General features: G+C 43.5%; 1 protein-coding gene across 5 annotated transcripts in view; it reads left to right on the top strand.

Annotated features, from left to right (window-relative positions):
- Window positions 1-16,981, top strand: part of LOC143291197 (phosphatidylinositol 4-kinase beta-like) — a 79,549-nt gene extending 62,568 nt beyond the window's left edge. For all 5 annotated transcript variants that reach the window (XM_076600934.1, XM_076600933.1, XM_076600932.1 and 2 more), the window contains 6 exons: window positions 7,652-7,804; window positions 8,091-8,273; window positions 9,363-9,628; window positions 12,496-12,631; window positions 15,846-15,966; window positions 16,654-16,981. In XM_076600934.1, the coding sequence (XP_076457049.1) occupies window positions 7,652-7,804; window positions 8,091-8,273; window positions 9,363-9,628; window positions 12,496-12,631; window positions 15,846-15,966; window positions 16,654-16,838 (1,044 nt within the window). In that variant the 3' untranslated portion in view covers window positions 16,839-16,981. The remainder of the gene's footprint in view (window positions 1-7,651; window positions 7,805-8,090; window positions 8,274-9,362; window positions 9,629-12,495; window positions 12,632-15,845; window positions 15,967-16,653) is intronic.
- Window positions 16,982-17,296: the final 315 nt, after the last annotated feature.

Here is a 17,296-nt window from a genome sequence, read left to right as displayed (position 1 = left end):
GCGGGCTTCACCACTTGCAAAGATACCTGATTTTGTCAATCGTCTTCAGTCATTGACAAAATGAGAAAACTCACAAAGGATTAGAGGATTTTTGCAGCAGAGATCAATAAAGGAGTGAATAATAAGTGGAACTGGGTCTGGCAAGATGAGATCGTGAAAACAGAAGTGAAGAATAAAAAAAATAACTTTACGGTAGGCAACGTCATTCACAAAATTGACACCCGGGCAAGGCCAAGTGCGATTGGTGTCAGATTGTATGGGTGCAACTCTTCAGTCTAGGCACAGAAATCTGTTTTCACATTTGCATTAAAAACTGAGCGGCCGTTTTCTAGAAGAAAAAAGAAAGAAAAAGCTGATGGACCGTCAAGTTCTATATTGTTTACCGATGATCTGTCAAAAATGAAAACGGAATGGTCTTTGGAAAGCGTCGTTTGTTAACCCCTTGAGAGGCGATCCAGTTACTTGTCAGAGTACTAGAATCGAAATCCGAAAGTTTCCTAACGCACTGTGAAAAGCACGCACGCGCGCACATGCCGTCGATCACACACACACACACACACACGGCCGGCACAGACATGTGAGCGCACGCGCACACACACACACACAAACTTGCGTGCACGCACAGATGCATCAGTGCGCGCGATCTCCATCCCTATCAAGCCACAAGGGCCGTGGGTACATCTGCTTGACCCTCTGTTCATTCACACAAGCTGCCAAGGTTGCGACTGATTGAAGTCAGTGCCTTTTCTGACACAGCCGAGGCTTCTGTAGTACAGACAGTTCATGGCATGAGTCAGTGTATTTAGATTTGAGACCTATAGCCGGCCAGATTACCGAAGTTACACACACACGCACAGACACAGAGCTGAATTGAATGCGCGCGCGCGCACACACACACACACACACTTTGAAAAAAAACAAATCCACATGAATGCATTCACATATACACATACTCTGTTTCTTATTTTATCTCTCTCTCCTTCACACTTGCACATGTGCACACATAATATTATGAGCACTCACACAATCACACAGAGCTTAATAATACGCACATGCGCGTGCACACTCACACACACACTCTCTCTCTTTCAAGCACACACACACGGAGATTAAACACACACACACACACACACACACAATTGTATTTAAAGCAATGTACATATATGCATACATACAAACTTGCACTTTTTCCTCCCACCTTCCCCCCCTCTCTCTCTGTCTCTTTGTCCCTCTCTCCCTCTTTCTGTCTCTCTCTCTCTTTCTTGCATATACACACAGAGTTGTATTGAACACACACACACACACACACACACACACACGGAGAGAGGGATCTATTGATCTTGAAAGCAGTGCATACACATGCATAAATACAACTTGCATTCTTTCCTCCTACCATCTCCCCTCTCTGTCTGCCTCCCTCACTGTCTCTCTCTTGTTTACACACAGTTGAATTGAAACCACTCATACACACGCGTGTGTGCACACTCACACTCGCTTGCTGTCTCTCTCTCTCTCTCTCTCTTTCTTTCTCCCCTGAACACACACACACACACACACACACACACACACACACACACACACACACACACACACACACACACACACACACACACACGGAGTCCATGCTTGGGAACTCTCAGGGATCCGATATTTTCAGCGGAAGAGCAGTTGATTTCAGAGAGAAAAAAGTCACTCCCCAAACCCCCACCCCCTTCCTGCAGACTTCACTTCTCTTGAGTCTCCTACCAGTGCTGAAGGAAAGGGGGGGAGGAGGGGGGGGGAGTATGAAACCACTGTCAATGACTGTGGCAATTTTGGCATTGAGCCAAGACACTGACCACTAGCTCCAGCTGAGAATCCTTGACTGCTTGGAAGTGATATAACCAGTCACAGAAGCACCCACTCCTCCCTCCAGTCATTCCACTTCCCCCATTCTTTCCTCAACCAACACACATGACTGTCAGTGGAACAGAGACTAAGGCTGAAGAAACCAGATGGTCAGTTATATTGGTACAGTGCAAACGTGTGTGCTAAGAACATTTTCCTTGAAAACACACACACACACACACACTCACTCACTCACTCACTCACTCTCACTCACTCACACAAAGAGTTTAACACACAGAGTTGTATTTAAAGCAGTGTACATACCATGAAAATCATGCCCCCAAGGCTGACTTTACAGTTTTGGAAGCAAAAATACTTCAGTTTATGAAGAATTGGACTGATTTTTGTATTCTGTGGGTTGGAATACCTCAGCAGCATTGGTGGCCTGCAGGTGCAGATTATATGGTTTGAAATTGAGAAAAACCTTTAGCTTCAGGGGGCTTCGCCCCCAGACCCCCACCAGGGGCACTGCCCCATGGACCCCCACTGGGGGCCTTCTGCAGCCCCCAGGCCCCCACCTTTCAGACTCAATCACAATTTCCCAATCTCATGCCTGGGACCAGAGAGGGGGGTGTGGGGGGGATCTCTTTACAGATTTGTCTATGGATTGAAGTTCCCAAGTTGAAGTAATCTTATGTATTTCCTTTGTTTTTTTACGGGGAGAATTAGATGGGTGAAAGTTAACCCGGAGAGCGCGATGAGCCACGATCGTGGCTTTCCCGGTAAAGTGCGATGGGCCACGATCGTGGCTCTGTTTACATAAGGTCCGACATCGTACGGCTATGCTCGGCAGCCTTCGTAAAACTGCCTCGTTCTGGTGTTACTGCCTCCCTGCTTGTGTTTGCACAAACTTTGACCGAGTTTATAAGTCCAGATCTTCGTATTTTTTGTAAACAATTAGTGACACTGAAGTTGAAACAGCTCAGGAAATGAGTGACCTTGTCACTAGTGATGATTCATTTGCTGACAGGGATTCTGGTGAAAACGGCTTTGTTATTTTGACACTTGGGCATGCTGGCTTGCTTGTTGTTCATTCAGTTTTGTGTCTCCAGCCACAAAAACTGGGGGGTGGGTGATGGGGGTGGGGAGGGGTGGTAAAGTGGGTTAGGCATGGGTCTATTGCGATTTCTTGACCAAATCAAGCTAGAAAACTGGAAATTATTTTGATTGAAAGCATTCTTGCTGCTTTTGAAAGCAACATGAGCTAAAAGAAAACATTTATTTCTGTTTTTGCCTGTGATTGCATAAAGTATTGTAGATGTGCGCGTGCGTGGCGTCGGTGGGTGTGTCTCAAACAAATAATACAGTGCTTATAATTTCATTGTTTCAGTTATATTCATTTCATAATTCTGCAGCCAGAACATTTTCTGCACAGTTTAATGCCAATTTTGAGATTTTGACTCTGTAAAAGATGTGAAAATACCTATAAACATTGTGGTTGACGTTTTTGGAAAACAAGTTTGCAAAATTTGTTGTTTATATCCTGTGGAATATCTCCAACTACTTACAAGGTACAGCCTTTTTCTTACTTTTATCTGATTCTTCATTCACTCTACTTTCCAAAAATGTATAGGTTTACCTATTTATTCTTACTGATAAGCATACAAATGCCCCAAATCAGAGCACAGGTAGCGGAGGCAAACTATCCCTTTGTTTTAAGCATGATTTCTGTAAGCATGTTTTATTATATCCAGCACTTTGAGGGTTAAGGAAAAGGAGCAGTAATGATGAATCTCAGATTCTCACAATTGTGAATTAGTAGTGTGGAACACAGTGACTGTGTGAGTGTGAGTGACATTATGAGAATCCATTGATTGGTTGTGAAAGAGTCAGGATCAGTGGGTCTGCAGTTTGAAAGTCTGTTGAAAAATTGACACAGTTACATTTTTTTAGCCTGACCTCTGGATGTTTATTATTTATTTTATTCATGATATGTTTTTCATTTTTAATTATGGAGCCTACTGACAAAACTATATGTGCACAGCAGCAAGGGTTCCTTGAAAATCAGTGTCATTTGTTTGCCTGCATGGAGTATAGTATCTTGTTTTCTGTCACATTTATTCATTCATTTTATTTGTTTACTTTTTATCTGTTGAATGACCCAGGTGTATATTTTCAAAATATGAGGAATGTCTGATCTTAATGGCCTTGATTGATTTGGTTCAAGGTCAGAATAAATGTCTCATTTACTGCCCATACTGTTTTTTGAGATTGAACAGGGGTAAAATGTTTTATGTGCAGATGTGACAGACAGAGAGATAGATATTATTCAAAATGATCAAATATATATCATGCTAAATAATCAAATGCATATCATCAAATCTGTGTTGTTATGATGGGCATGACAGCTGAGTGGTTAGGCCTTTGGACATCCAGTCAGGCCCAGCGTTATGGAAACACATGGACATAACTAGTACACCCTAAAAACACAGAGTATGACTGCCTATATAGTGGAGTTCAAATGGCAACTCATGTAAAAGTCTGCTGGATGAGAAATAGAGTGGAAGTTGCAGCCGTCCAATGCAGAAGACAAAAAAGAATGTTGTTCATACAGATGGTTGTGTTTTATTTATCATGGGAATGGTTTGTTTCTGTGTCCTGTCTTGTTCCTTTTTCTTTTCTCTTTTCCTCATTTCATGTCTTTTGTTTCTTCTTTTCCCCTGTCTGTTTACTTTACTTTTTTCCTTGCTGCTTTCATCTGGATTGCTTTATCTGTCTGTAATCTCATTTTGGCTTGGGAACTTACTGACAGAACTTTATGAAGCAACTTTACTTTGGCAGTGCATTACCTTTTCTTTCACATTGCTGAGATTTTGTAGCCTTGTTAAACTGTATCTCCAGTTACGTGAATGTGGCATTTTGTTGATTTTCTGGATGTTCAGTTGGCTTATTTATTCATTTATTCATCTTGTTTACTTTGTTGGCATTATTACCATGATTTCATTTTTCTTTGACAAAGGATGTCATGACACACTGAGGAGGACAGTGCGTCAAGCCATTTTATGATATCGTAGAGTAAATCAAACAGGTATAAACTAAAGGGGTCGCATTGGCAGACTCAGTCAGGTGCCAGGCTTCTGATCCCTTGTTCACCAGCGATCAGGGTTCGAGGCTCCGTTTCGGCATGCTGTTGTGTCTGTGGGGAAAGGCACTTATCTGTGAATTTCCTCCCTCTGCCCAGGTCTGTGAATGGGTGTACCTGAGTTTGGTCGAGGAATGGTTAAAACAGTGAAAGGAGAGGACTGGGCCCCGCGTTGGGGGAAGGAGTGGGGGGGTTGTTCAAATAAGTTGGCATTGGACAAGCAAGACAGTTTGCCATAACTTATAAGAAACAAGACAAGGTTGTCTGCCCTTTGCTTTGGGAAACCGGGGGCTCTTTCAGCAAGAACAGTATCCCCACCTGGAAATTGAGTGCCAGAAATTTCCTCTTTTCTATCACTCTCCTTGTTTTTTGGCTTTTTCCTTTTCTTTCTGTCGTCTCTTCCCTTTCCTTTTTTTTTTGTTTTTTTTGTTTACCTTGCTGGTCTGTTCATCCTTGAATATTTATTGTCTTTTTCTTGGATTTGCTAGTTGGGAGAATTTTTACTTTGTTGTAATCTTTTCTCTGTTTTTTTTGCGCTTGGGTCATTTGAGGTGCCTGCTGGCAATTTTTGGCAACGTATGCCTGTTGTTGTGCACATGTATGTTTTTTTTTTGTTGTTGTTTATAATCATATGCATGTTCATGTGAATTTGTTCTTCGGGCGAAAAATTGACAGAATTGTCAGTGTCAAAGGTATGTCCTAGCTTCTGTGCATGAATATGACCTAATTGTACCTAATTTTCTTTTCTGTTTGTACCTTCCACTTCCGATTGCAGAGTTATCAAAAGTCCAGCCACACATTTGAAAACGATTACTTCTTTGCAAATAGCGACTGCCTTGATGCATGTTCGTAGCAATATCTCAGCAAGTTTTGGCTGGATTTTGATGCAGTTTTTTTTGGGGGGGGGGTGGGGGGGGGGGGTTGTAAAGCGAAAAGCTGTTGAGTGAGTCAACATGGCTGCCAGGACATACGGCACAGAAGAGGTGGTTAGAAATTTGTTTGATTTTCTGCACAACACCGACAATAGCAACTACAAAAGCGTGTTAGAAAATGAAGGTAATGTTATTGTTGATCAGTTGAAGTGATTCCAGTTATCCTGGTGATGATTACATGCTACAAGCTACATCGACAGAAGTAGGTATAGGAAAAACCCAATATTTTAGCTTGAGACCTACATTATTGGGTTGTCATTTACAAGGAAACCCTCAAGATGAAAGCCTTAAGCCAAAATATTGTTGTTTACAGTGAGCTTTTATGTTGTGATATTGTGTAATAGTGTTTGTGGATATTTGGGTGGGAGGGTGTGTGGGTGGGTGTATGAGAGTGTTTATATATAGTGTTTACGCTGAAAACAACATGATAGTGGAGGAAACAACATAATTGTACTAGTTGTTGTGTTTGATATGTTTGCTAATATTCTAGCACCATTTCCACCTGAAAAATAAACAAAGTGGAATTTTCTTCTCTTTTTTCAAAAGATTTTCTGGTTGTTGTTTTTTTTTGTTGCGGGGGGGCGGGGGGGGTTCTAAAAGCTTTTAGTGCCAGAGCACAAACCTGTCCTCACCAGACCCCCAGGCATGCAGACTGTACTCAAAACATGCATGACTGATCACGCATTTTATAAATACACAACCGTGCACGCATGCACGCACGTGTGCGCATACATGCACTCTCACTCACACTTACAAGGTAGTTTACAGTACCTTCCTCCCCCCTGTGCGATCAGTAGATATGGTATCCCTGCCTTCTGGAAATTCTGTGCTGGAAATTTTTTCCTTTCTATTGCTCTTGTTATTTCTGCCTTTTTTCTCCCTTCACTGTTGTCTCTTTTTTTCTGCCCTCCCAGTCCATTCCCCTTTCTTTTTTTTCGAGAAGTCTTGACACTGTTTTTTTTTTTCTTTTCTGCTCTGAATGATGTACTGTCTGTGCTGTTTTGCTCTGGTGATTAGGTAGTGAGATTGTAAACACTGGGATGGGCACTAGCTGTCCATTTTGCAGTGTTATTTGCCTTTTTTGCCTTTTTCATGTATTTTTTGTTTGGCTTTGAAGTATTGTTTTGTCCTCTTTAACTTCTCTTTATTTCTGCCTTTTTTCTTCCATCATTGTTGTCTCCTTTCCCCTTTGGTTTTTTTCGAGCAAGCCTTGACGCTTTTTTTTTTCCTGCTCTCCATGATGTACTATCTGTACTGTTTTGCTCTGGGGGTTAGGTAGTGAGATTATAAACACTGGGATGTGCACTAGCTGTCCTTTCTGCGGTGTTGTTTGCCTATATGGCCTTTTTATTATTTTTTAAATTTGCTTTGAAGTATTTTTTTTTTCCTTTTTTATGATTTTTTGTAATCTGGGGATGATAAATTAAGCGGAAGGGCTTGCATCCTCAGCACAGCCTAATCTTATTTCCCCTGAGGAGCTAAGATAATGTGTCATGAACTGTGTTTTGTGGGTTTATCTCAATGATTTTTTTTGTATATGTGACAGTCTAACGTAGTTGGACATTTATGTAGCTTGGCAGTCCTGATATGGCCCTGTGCAGTCAGCTGGACTATAAGCAATAGTAATGATAATAATAAAAGTACCTACCTCTGATCTTTCTCAGAAATTCTCCCCTTCCACCTTTTGTCCTCCTGCTGCATTCCCCACCTTACTCTGACCTGACCGCAGTGGTGCCGGCTTGTTTTCCAGCTTGCCCTGCGATGCCGGTCGAGCGACACCATCTCTCAGATCTCTACGGAGAGCTCCACAAGTGCCGACAGCAAGGACCCGGTCTACATTGCTGCCGGAGATATCAGGCGTCGCCTGTCAGAGAACATTTCCGCTCCTAAGAAAAAGTTTGAGGTGAGTGGGTTGGGTTTTTTTAAATTTTATTGATTTATTTTTTTCAGTTTCAGGGAGGTGTCAAAAGTGAGCGGTTATGTACTCATTTATATCGGCTGTGCTGCATCTGCTTTAAGAGAAAAAAAAGGTTTATGTGTACATATATATATGAGAGAGATTTTTAAACTCGCTTCCCCAACTACTAACCACCCCACCCCCACTGCAATCAAATCAGTTCACCAGAGAGACTCAAGAAAGGGAGTAAGACGGTGTGTTGTTGATTGTCTGCCCCCTGTTGACACTATAGAGAGACCCTGATGACCCCTCGGCGGCGGCGCTGAAGGAGCCATGGGAAGACAAGGTGGAGCGCATCCGGGAGACGTCACCCTACGGCCACCTGCCCAACTGGGCCCTGCTCTCCGTCATCGTCAAGTGTGGTGACGACCTGCGCCAAGAGCTCATGGTCTACCAGGTCCTCAAGCAGCTACAGGTGTGCTGTGGGTGTGGTGTGGGTGGAGGTGTGTGGGTGGTTGGGTGTGAGTGGGGTGGGGGTGTTTGGGTGTGGGTGTTGTGTGTGGGTGTGTTGGGTGTGTTTGTGTGATTGTTGTTCGTGTGTTTGTACGTGTGTGTTTGTGTATTTTTGTGTGTGTGTGTGTATGTGAGTGTGTGTTTATGTATGTGTGTGTTGGGGGGTGGGGGTGAGGTTTTGTGACAGGGTGAGTGTGTTTTTGGTGCATGTATACATGTCAGGAAGGGTTGGGAGGGGGGGTGTTGAACATGTGGTTGTGTCTGTTTGAGAAAGAGAGAGAGAGTGGGGGACGGGGGGGGGGGGGGGGGGGGGGCGTTGTGTGTTTGTGTGTATGTCCCCAACATTACGAATATGTAAAACGAATCTCTTTCATGACCACACAAAAACAAAAATTGTCCCTGCATTCTGACTATGGATGTGAGTGTTAGTGTGTGTGCTTGCATGTTTGTGTGTGTGTGTGTGTGTGTGTTATGTACGTGCATGGTAGTATGTGTGTGGTGTGTCTGTTTACATGATGTATGTGTGTGGTGTGTGCATGATGTGTGTGTGTATGCATGATATATGTTTGTGTTTATGTGTGTGCATGATGTAGTAGTAGTAGTCTTCAGTTTAACATCTTCCACTTTAAGTGATATTAGCCGGGTGGGGGGGCTGGAGGGCAGGGTGTGTTGGTGGGAACACTATTGGGCAGAGGGTGAAGAATGGTGTGTGTGCGTGTGTGGGTGTGTGGTGGGGAAACGTGCATGATGTGTGTGTGCATGATGTGTGAGTGCATGGTGTGTGAGTGCATGGTGTGTGTGTGTGTTTGTGGTGTGTGTGTATATGTGTTTGTGGTGTGTGTGTATATATGTTTGTGGTGTGTGCATTGTGTGTGTGTGTGTTTGTGGTGTGTGAGTGGTGTGGTGTTTTATGTCATGTGCGTGTGTGTGGTATGTGTGTGTGTGGTGTTTGTGTGTATGGTGTGTGTGTGTGTGTGTATGGTGTGTGTGTGTGTGTGTGTGTGTGCGTGGCATGTGTGTTCATGGTGTGTCCATGCTACCGTCCAATCAGAACATCTGGAGCCTAGAGCACGTGCCCCTGTGGATCCGGCCCTACAAGATCGTGGTCACCTCCAACGACAGCGGCATGATCGAGCCAGTGCTCAACGCGGTGTCACTGCACCAGATCAAGAAGCACAGCAAGCTGTCGCTGATGGACTACTTTGTGCACGAGTTCGGCCCCGCCAACAGCGAGGAGTTCCTGACTGCCCAGAAGAACTTTGTGCAGAGCTGCGCCGGTTACTGCCTCGTCTGCTACCTCATGCAGGTCAAGGACAGGTCAGTTTTGGTGTGGTGGTGGTGGTGGTGTGTGGGATAGGGTGGTGAGGGATTTGATGGGGTTGTGTGTGTGGGGAGTGGGTAGGTAAGGTAGCATGGTTGGGGTTGAGTGTGTTTGTGTGTGCTAGCTTCTGTATGTGTGTCTGTGTTTATATTTGCAAGTGTGTGTGTGTGTGTGTGTGTTTGTTGATGTCTGTGCGTGTGTGTTTGTGTGTTAATGTCTGTGTGTGTTAGGGTATGTGTGTTGGTGTGTGTGTTTGTGCTTCTGTCTGTGTTAGTGTCATTGTGTTTTAGTGTGTGTGTGTGTGTGTGTCAGTATATCTTAGTATGTGTGGGTGTTTGTGTGTTATCTGTCGAAAGGCTGTTGTGAATCAGAATGGTTGTAAGCTGGAAGTATGAGCATACTGGCAATGTAAAGGAACGTAGTCTTCTCATGAATCAGAATGGTTGTAAGCTGGAAGTATGAGCATGCTGGCAATGTAAAGGAATGTAGTCTTCTTATGAATCAGAATGAAAACAGCACACTGGGAGCAGCATGGACTAGACAGATTGAAGAAGGCCAGGATTGACAGAGCAGACACCAAAGCAGAAGATGCAGCATGTAAACAGAGTTCCTATGTTGATGCCAGGGCTTTGACATTGGTTCAACATGGCCATAGCAGCAACAGCAATCAACCCATGAATGTTCGACTTCTTGTTTATCATTTTCTTGTGTACCTTGAAATATGCTGCACCTTGAGTAGTGCTTAAATCCAAAATTATTTCAAATCAGGAGGATGTGCCTTATAATCAAAAGCAGCTTGTAGTCAGTAAAATAGGGTGATCAGGTTTTGATGCCCATTTTTGACTCACTGGTGTAAACAAAGTGAGTCTATGTTTTAACCTGGTGTTCGGTTGTCTGTGTGTGTGTGTGTTTCTGTGTGTCCGTGGTAAACTTTAACATTGACATTTTCTCTGCAAATACTTTGTCAGTTGACACCAAATTAGGCATAAAAATAGGAAAAATTCAGTTCTTTCCAGTCATCTTGTTTAAAACAATCTTGCACCTCTGGGATGGGCACAAAAAAAAGAAGAAAAAAATGAAGCCTAATTATATGCAAACTGCATTAACTTATATTTATTTATATTTTTTGTATTCTCTAAACTTGGCACTTTGATCTGTATTGTAACAACAAGAGCAGTCATTATTATCATTTTTTGTTCAAACAGGAACTTCTTTTGCTAAGCATGGAAGTTTTATTTATTTTGCAAACGTTTTGGTGCAGATAGTAAAGAAGGGAAATTACTCTGTAATTAATGCTAGGGGACTTAATTTGCTTTAAACTGATCTTTCTCATCTTAAACATTACATTTTGAAATTATACTCAATACATAAAAAAGCTTGTGTGTTTTACTCGCAGTGTACAGGGCTTTCACTATGTTCATTCGCCCAAGTGGCCTTTTTCGGAAAATACCAAAATCAGTACGACGACTGGACTTTACAGATCTGTTGGCTGAGCCCTGAAGTCATGGGCAAAAATCAGTTGTGTACACATATTTATACACATTCAAAGCATGTGCTCATATTCTTCGCGAACGTGAACGACGCCATTTTGTTTCAAGTTGTTGACCTGCCCGTTCAATCCTGTATTCAATGGACAATACACAATAACATGTGATGGAAAGTTGAAGGAGACCGTTAAATATTTATTTAGAGAAAGATTTGTGAACGCCTCATCACTTACTGGATTATGCCCCAAACTGCCATAAAAATATCCACAGAATCAGTCGGAATTCACAGTTAAAAATTGTAAACCATGCGAGTTAATACCCTTGAACTGATCACGATGAAACGAAAAAATTTCCAGTCTTGACTTTTCTCAAAATGAAGTTGCACTTGGCTCTACATGTTATTAGTTTAACAAAATACTAAATTTTCATATCAACTTTAAAACTATACAACTATGTCATACTACATTCCCTGCGGGTGTAACTAAACTTGTACATCTATCTAGATCTAGTGAAAACGGCTAAATGTTGCAGTGTGATTGCTGCAATAGCCATTAAAAAGAATTTTTCATTGCCCTTAAAGATTTTTTGAATGCCCAAGATACACCAGAATAATTTGATTTAAACAGCATTCTCACTGCGAATACCGCAATTGATTTATTGCCCTTTAATAAAGTATGTTCAGATGTTAAATTTTAGAACATCAGTTAAGGAGCCACGATAGTGTAATGGATAAGGCAGTTTCTTCTCACCCGAACACGCGGGGTTCGAATCTGGTTAGGACTTTTTTTTTCTTTTTTTTTCTTTTCTTTTTAAACGCGAAGCTTTATAATAACAAATACAGAACACATTTTAATGATTAGATTTAAAAAAAAAATTTTTTTTAAGTGTATCACAAGTGAGTCTTGAAGGCCTTGCCTCTCTTGTTTGGCATGGTGTTGTGTCCTTGGGGAAAGACACATTTCTCTGGTACCTGATTTCATTTGGGGAAGGTTGAAAAGGCTGAAAGGGGAGGAATGGGCCCCACCTTCCTATGCTGAGCCCTAGACGCAGTGGATAGGATTTTACTGCCCCAGTGGCGGTAAAAAGCTGTGGGACCTTTAACCTCAAAATAGGGTGTATTGATCAGCGTGGCATTTGTCCCCTTGTTAATTTAAGCTGTTGTAGCGACTGACCCTCCCACAGTTGTTGCCAAAGGCTGCGTTGTTCAGTGTGCTCTGCAGAGATGATGCCAGCTGCTCCCATCTGATCTTGGCAACGCCAGTACTAAGACTTGCTCAGATATGGGTTTCTTTTTGGTTTTTTTTCTTTTTTTTCTTGTGTGTGTGTGTGGTGCTGTGGGTGGGGCATTGGGCATTGAGTGTGCATAGTATTTTCAGGCACAATGGGAACATTCTGCTGGATGCGGAGGGCCACATCATCCACATTGACTTTGGCTTCATTCTGTCCACCTCGCCCGGCAAGAATCTGGGCTTTGAGAACTCACCTTTCAAGCTGACCTCCGAGTTTGTGGAGGTGGGCACTTGTTGCTGTTTATAGATATATGTGTAGATATATAGATATAGATATTTGTATAGACAGATAAAGATTGTATAGGGTAGGTATGGGTAATTGCGAACAGCCTCTAATTGCAAACGATTCGTATACCGCCCCACTTCAAAGCGTTCTTAACAGTTACATTTCACAATTTAATGTCTGCTTCGACCTTTTTCTAATACTTTGATGAATATCCATTTCCAAGAACCAGTCAAACATCAGCTATTTCTGACTATTTTTGTGCTCTTTCTTCTCTTCGCGCACCACTGCTGACCAAGGTTACAAACATGCTCTTCAAAATCCTAAAATCAATGGAAGCAAGTTGTAGGACTTGAATTTTGACGCAGTTTAAGATAGTTGGTTTGAATGGATATTTTAAATGCTCATTTCCAGTGCTGGGAGAATTTAAGAAAGCATATTGGTGACGGATCAGAATGTCAGTTTTGACAGGCATCTGCAAAATAGTGTCGTTTGCAATCCGACCATTGGATATTTTGACGTGAGTCTATTTGCGAACGATGCTGCACAGCTACTGAGCACTCTCAAAAGGGTGTGTTTGTGTGGGGTGTGGGGTGTGTGTGTTTAGATGTCTGTTTGTGTGTTTGTGTGCATGTGTGATCAAAACCAACAATACAACAGTCTGGTGCGATGTTCCAATAATAAGTTATGGCTAATGAGTTCAAGACCTGCTTCTGTTTTAATTGTCAACATAGCTCGTTTGCATTTACCCTCAGGCACCTCTGCCATTTCAAATTTCAACAAAACATTGAAAAGAATGAACAGATGAACTTTTCTTGGTGCAACCAGTTGGAAAAAGCCTTCGAAAACAAAAGAACTGCGTTTGACTATTGTACGACATGTTATCTTTACTGTACACACATTTAGCTGGTCGCTTTGACTGGATCATTTGCAATTACCCATACATACCCTGTATATAAACGTATCACAATACCTAAATGATAACATTTTATACCATAACACCAATATCACAGCACTTTAACCCAGTCAACCTCGGGGAGTTTACAGTGTCTGCAGGCTTCCATGCCTTACTGATGTGGGGGAGGGAGGAGGGGGGGGAAGCAGAAAATATTCTGTTTTACCTATGAATAATATGTTAACACATTCAAAAATACTGTAGTGTAGAAGTTAGTTCCCTTCCATTGCGGTTTATGCCTTATGTAGAGAAAACGGGTGCGGGTCACTACCGCGAGCGTCACTACCGCGTGTAACACTAACGCGAGTGTAACCCTACCGCGAGTGACACTTCCGCGAGTAACATTTCCGCGTGTGCAACAGTAACGCGAGTGTAACCCTACTGTCTCTGAATTGTTCCGGAATTTCGAAGTCTTCCAAATTTCGTGGCAGAGGGGGAAAGGCATCATCTCTTTTCCGTTTTCTCTGAATTGTTCGCCTGAGTGATGATCTCTGTGGCAAATTGGTCAGCGTCTCATCAGTCAAATTTGCCATCATTTCACCAATTAACCTTCGAGGTGGTGCATCGGTAGCAGCGGCTCTTTCTTTCATCTCAGCAACACTTTTCTGCTTCTGGACGTCAGCTGGGTTGGCAGGGTGGTTGTGGTCATATTTTACATTGGGGACCGCACCATTGCGGTAGTCAAGCGGTGTGCTGATTCTCCCTTTACATGTGTCCTGTACGCAGCGCCAGTTGACCGTTGTTTTATTTATACGGTCTCGACGGTAAATATACCAGTTGTAGAGGATCTTGTCATTGGAGTAACGAGACTTTATTACCTCCATGGCCAACGTTTGAAGCAAAGTGCGTGTTCGACAGAAGAACACTGTCCTTGAACACTAACTCAACGCTTGTTGTGCTAACCAAAAGAACTTACACTCTCTCTTGTGGCCGCTCAAACTCACTTGAGTGAACTTCCACTCTCTCTTTGCGGTAGTGACCAGCACCTGTTTGAAACAAAGTGCGCGACAATGCTGCACGCGCGGAAGTGTTACACGCAGTAGTCTTACACGCGGTAGTGTTAAACGTGCGACAACGGTGCACGCGCGGAAGTGTTACTCGCGGAAGTGATACTCGCGGTAGGGTTACACTCGCGTTAGTGTTGCACGCGGTAGTGTTACTCGCGGTAATGTCGCTCGCGGTAGTGTCGCACAACCAGAGGAAACTGTTTTATTGAGACAAATTTTGACAGCAGAGCAGTGCTCGGGTGCATGGCTCCATGAGATTAAACCATATCATGATTCTTAAAACCAAATCTGGGTGATTATAATCACTCACTCACATACACCACTGTGCATGTTTTAATCTGTTTTTACATTACGCAGCACAATTGAACATGTGGTACATGGAAAGGCACTTCATGAATATTTATCATTATTATGATGATTATCCATAACACATGGAAATCATCAGCAAGAGCGGAATGAGACCTGACATAGTACTCCACTCCAAGGCAACGAAACAAGCGATTCTGATTGAGCTCACTGTGCCATACGAAAACAGAATGGAGGAAGCCCACATCTACAAGACCGAGAAGTATGCTATTCTAACCAGCAGCCTGAGAGAATCTGGCTTCCAAGCCAAAGTCCACACCATAGAGATTGGTGCAAGAGGGTTTGTGGGCGCATCTGCTTACAGCCTCATGAAACAGCTGTTGATTTCTGGCAGAGAGAGGACATGGGCTCTCAAGGCAATGGCAGAAGCAACAGAAAAGAGTTCCAGCTGGATCTGGTCGAGGAGGAATGAAAGTAAACTTCATAAGGATTTAATTTCCCAACTCAGACAAGGCGTACGATGGATCTGGTTAAAACGTCTGCCAGTAAAGGTGACAGTCCTGAAGTGGCGACCACCCTGCAGGCGCGGGTTAGAACCTGCTGAGGAGCAGGAAAAAAGAAGAAGAAAAAGGCGGCATCCAGGAGTCATAACCTGGGTGCGGCCCGGCCCCCTTAGAGCGTAAGGAGTTAAGTGCCGAAACACTTGACTGAGGGGGGGCTTCTTCTCTGAAGACCGTGTACTGTCCAGCTCTCCCTAGAGTTTCTTATCACTTGTAACATACATTATATCATGATACTTGTATCAATATTATTATTATTATTATTATCAATTTTATTATGATATTTAATATATTATTATCATATTATAACGTATATCATATCATAATATTACAACAGCAATTAGTATTATGATTATTATCATGTGTGTGTGTGTGTGTGTGTGCAGGTGATGGGGGGACAGGGCAGCGACATGTTTGAGTACTTCAAAATCCTGATGCTGCAGGGCTTTGTGGCCTCCCGCAAACACATGGACAAGATCCTGCCCCTGGTGGAGATCATGCAGACAGGTCAGCCACTTGCCCCTCTCTGTCCTCCTCGCCATATGCAGCAAACACGCAACGAACGTGTACACAAACACGGGCATTCGTGAACGCTACACACAGAGACATACAGACAGACATACGTGTGCACACTCACACTCACACACATAGACACACACAAAGAAACATATACATGCACACACACAGAGATATACTTACACACACACACACACACACACACACAATCACACACACACACACACACATGCACACACACACACATGCACACACAAGAATACACACATGCATGCATGCACTTACATTCTTAAAGATGCACATGCTGCACACACTTATGTTCTCTCACACACACACACACACACACACACACACACACACACACACACACACACACACACACACACACACACACACACACACACACACACACACACACACACACACACACACACACACATGCACGCACGCACGCATGCACTGAAGTTTCTGGTACAGTATTTGTTGTGGCTGGACAGGCCTGTTTGTGAAAGAAATAAGGGTCTTCTTCTTCATTTGTGGGCTTCAACTCCCATGTTCACTCGTATGTACATGAGTGGGCTTTTACGTGTATAACTGTTTTTACCCCAACATGCAGGCAGCCATACTCCATTTGGGGGGAGGAATAAAGGGTCAGTGGGCTGACTGTTGTTGTTCCAGGGTCCCAGCTGCCCTGCTTCAGCAAGGGGGTGAGCACAGTGCGGGGACTGAAGGATCGGTTCCACATGAGCATGACGGAGGAGCAGCTGCAGCTGCTGGTGGACAACCTGGTGGAGTCCAGCCTGCACTCCCTGACCACCAAGCTCTACGACGGCTTCCAGTACCTCACCAATGGCATTCTGTAGCGGCCAGTGTCTCTCACCAACGGCATTCTGTAGCGGCTAGTGTGTCTCACCAACGGCATTCTGTAGCGGCTAGTGTGTCTCACCAACGGCATTCTGTAGCGGCCAGTGTCTCTCACCAACAGCCCTCTGTAGCAGGAAGGACCTACTTGACCACCAAGGTCCATGACGGCTTCTAGTATCTCACCAAAAGCATTCTGTAGAAGCCACTGCCTCACCAATGGCACTGTGTAGCACCACTGCCTTACCAGTGGCACACTGTAGCACCACTGCCTCACCAATGGCACTGTGTAGCACCAGTGCCTCACCAGCGGCACACTGTAGCACCACTGCCTCACCAGCGGCACACTGTAGCACCACTGCCTCACCAATGGCACTGTGTAGCACCAGTGCCTCACCAGCGGCACACTGTAGCACCACTGCCTTATCAGTGGCACTGTGTAGCACCACTGCCTCACCAG

This window comes from Babylonia areolata, chromosome 16 (assembly GCF_041734735.1).
Source record: "Babylonia areolata isolate BAREFJ2019XMU chromosome 16, ASM4173473v1, whole genome shotgun sequence".
Classification (NCBI taxonomy): Eukaryota; Metazoa; Mollusca; class Gastropoda; order Neogastropoda; family Buccinidae; genus Babylonia; species Babylonia areolata.
Note: the sequence above shows the minus strand (reverse complement) of the source record. Positions and strands in the feature narration are given on the sequence as shown.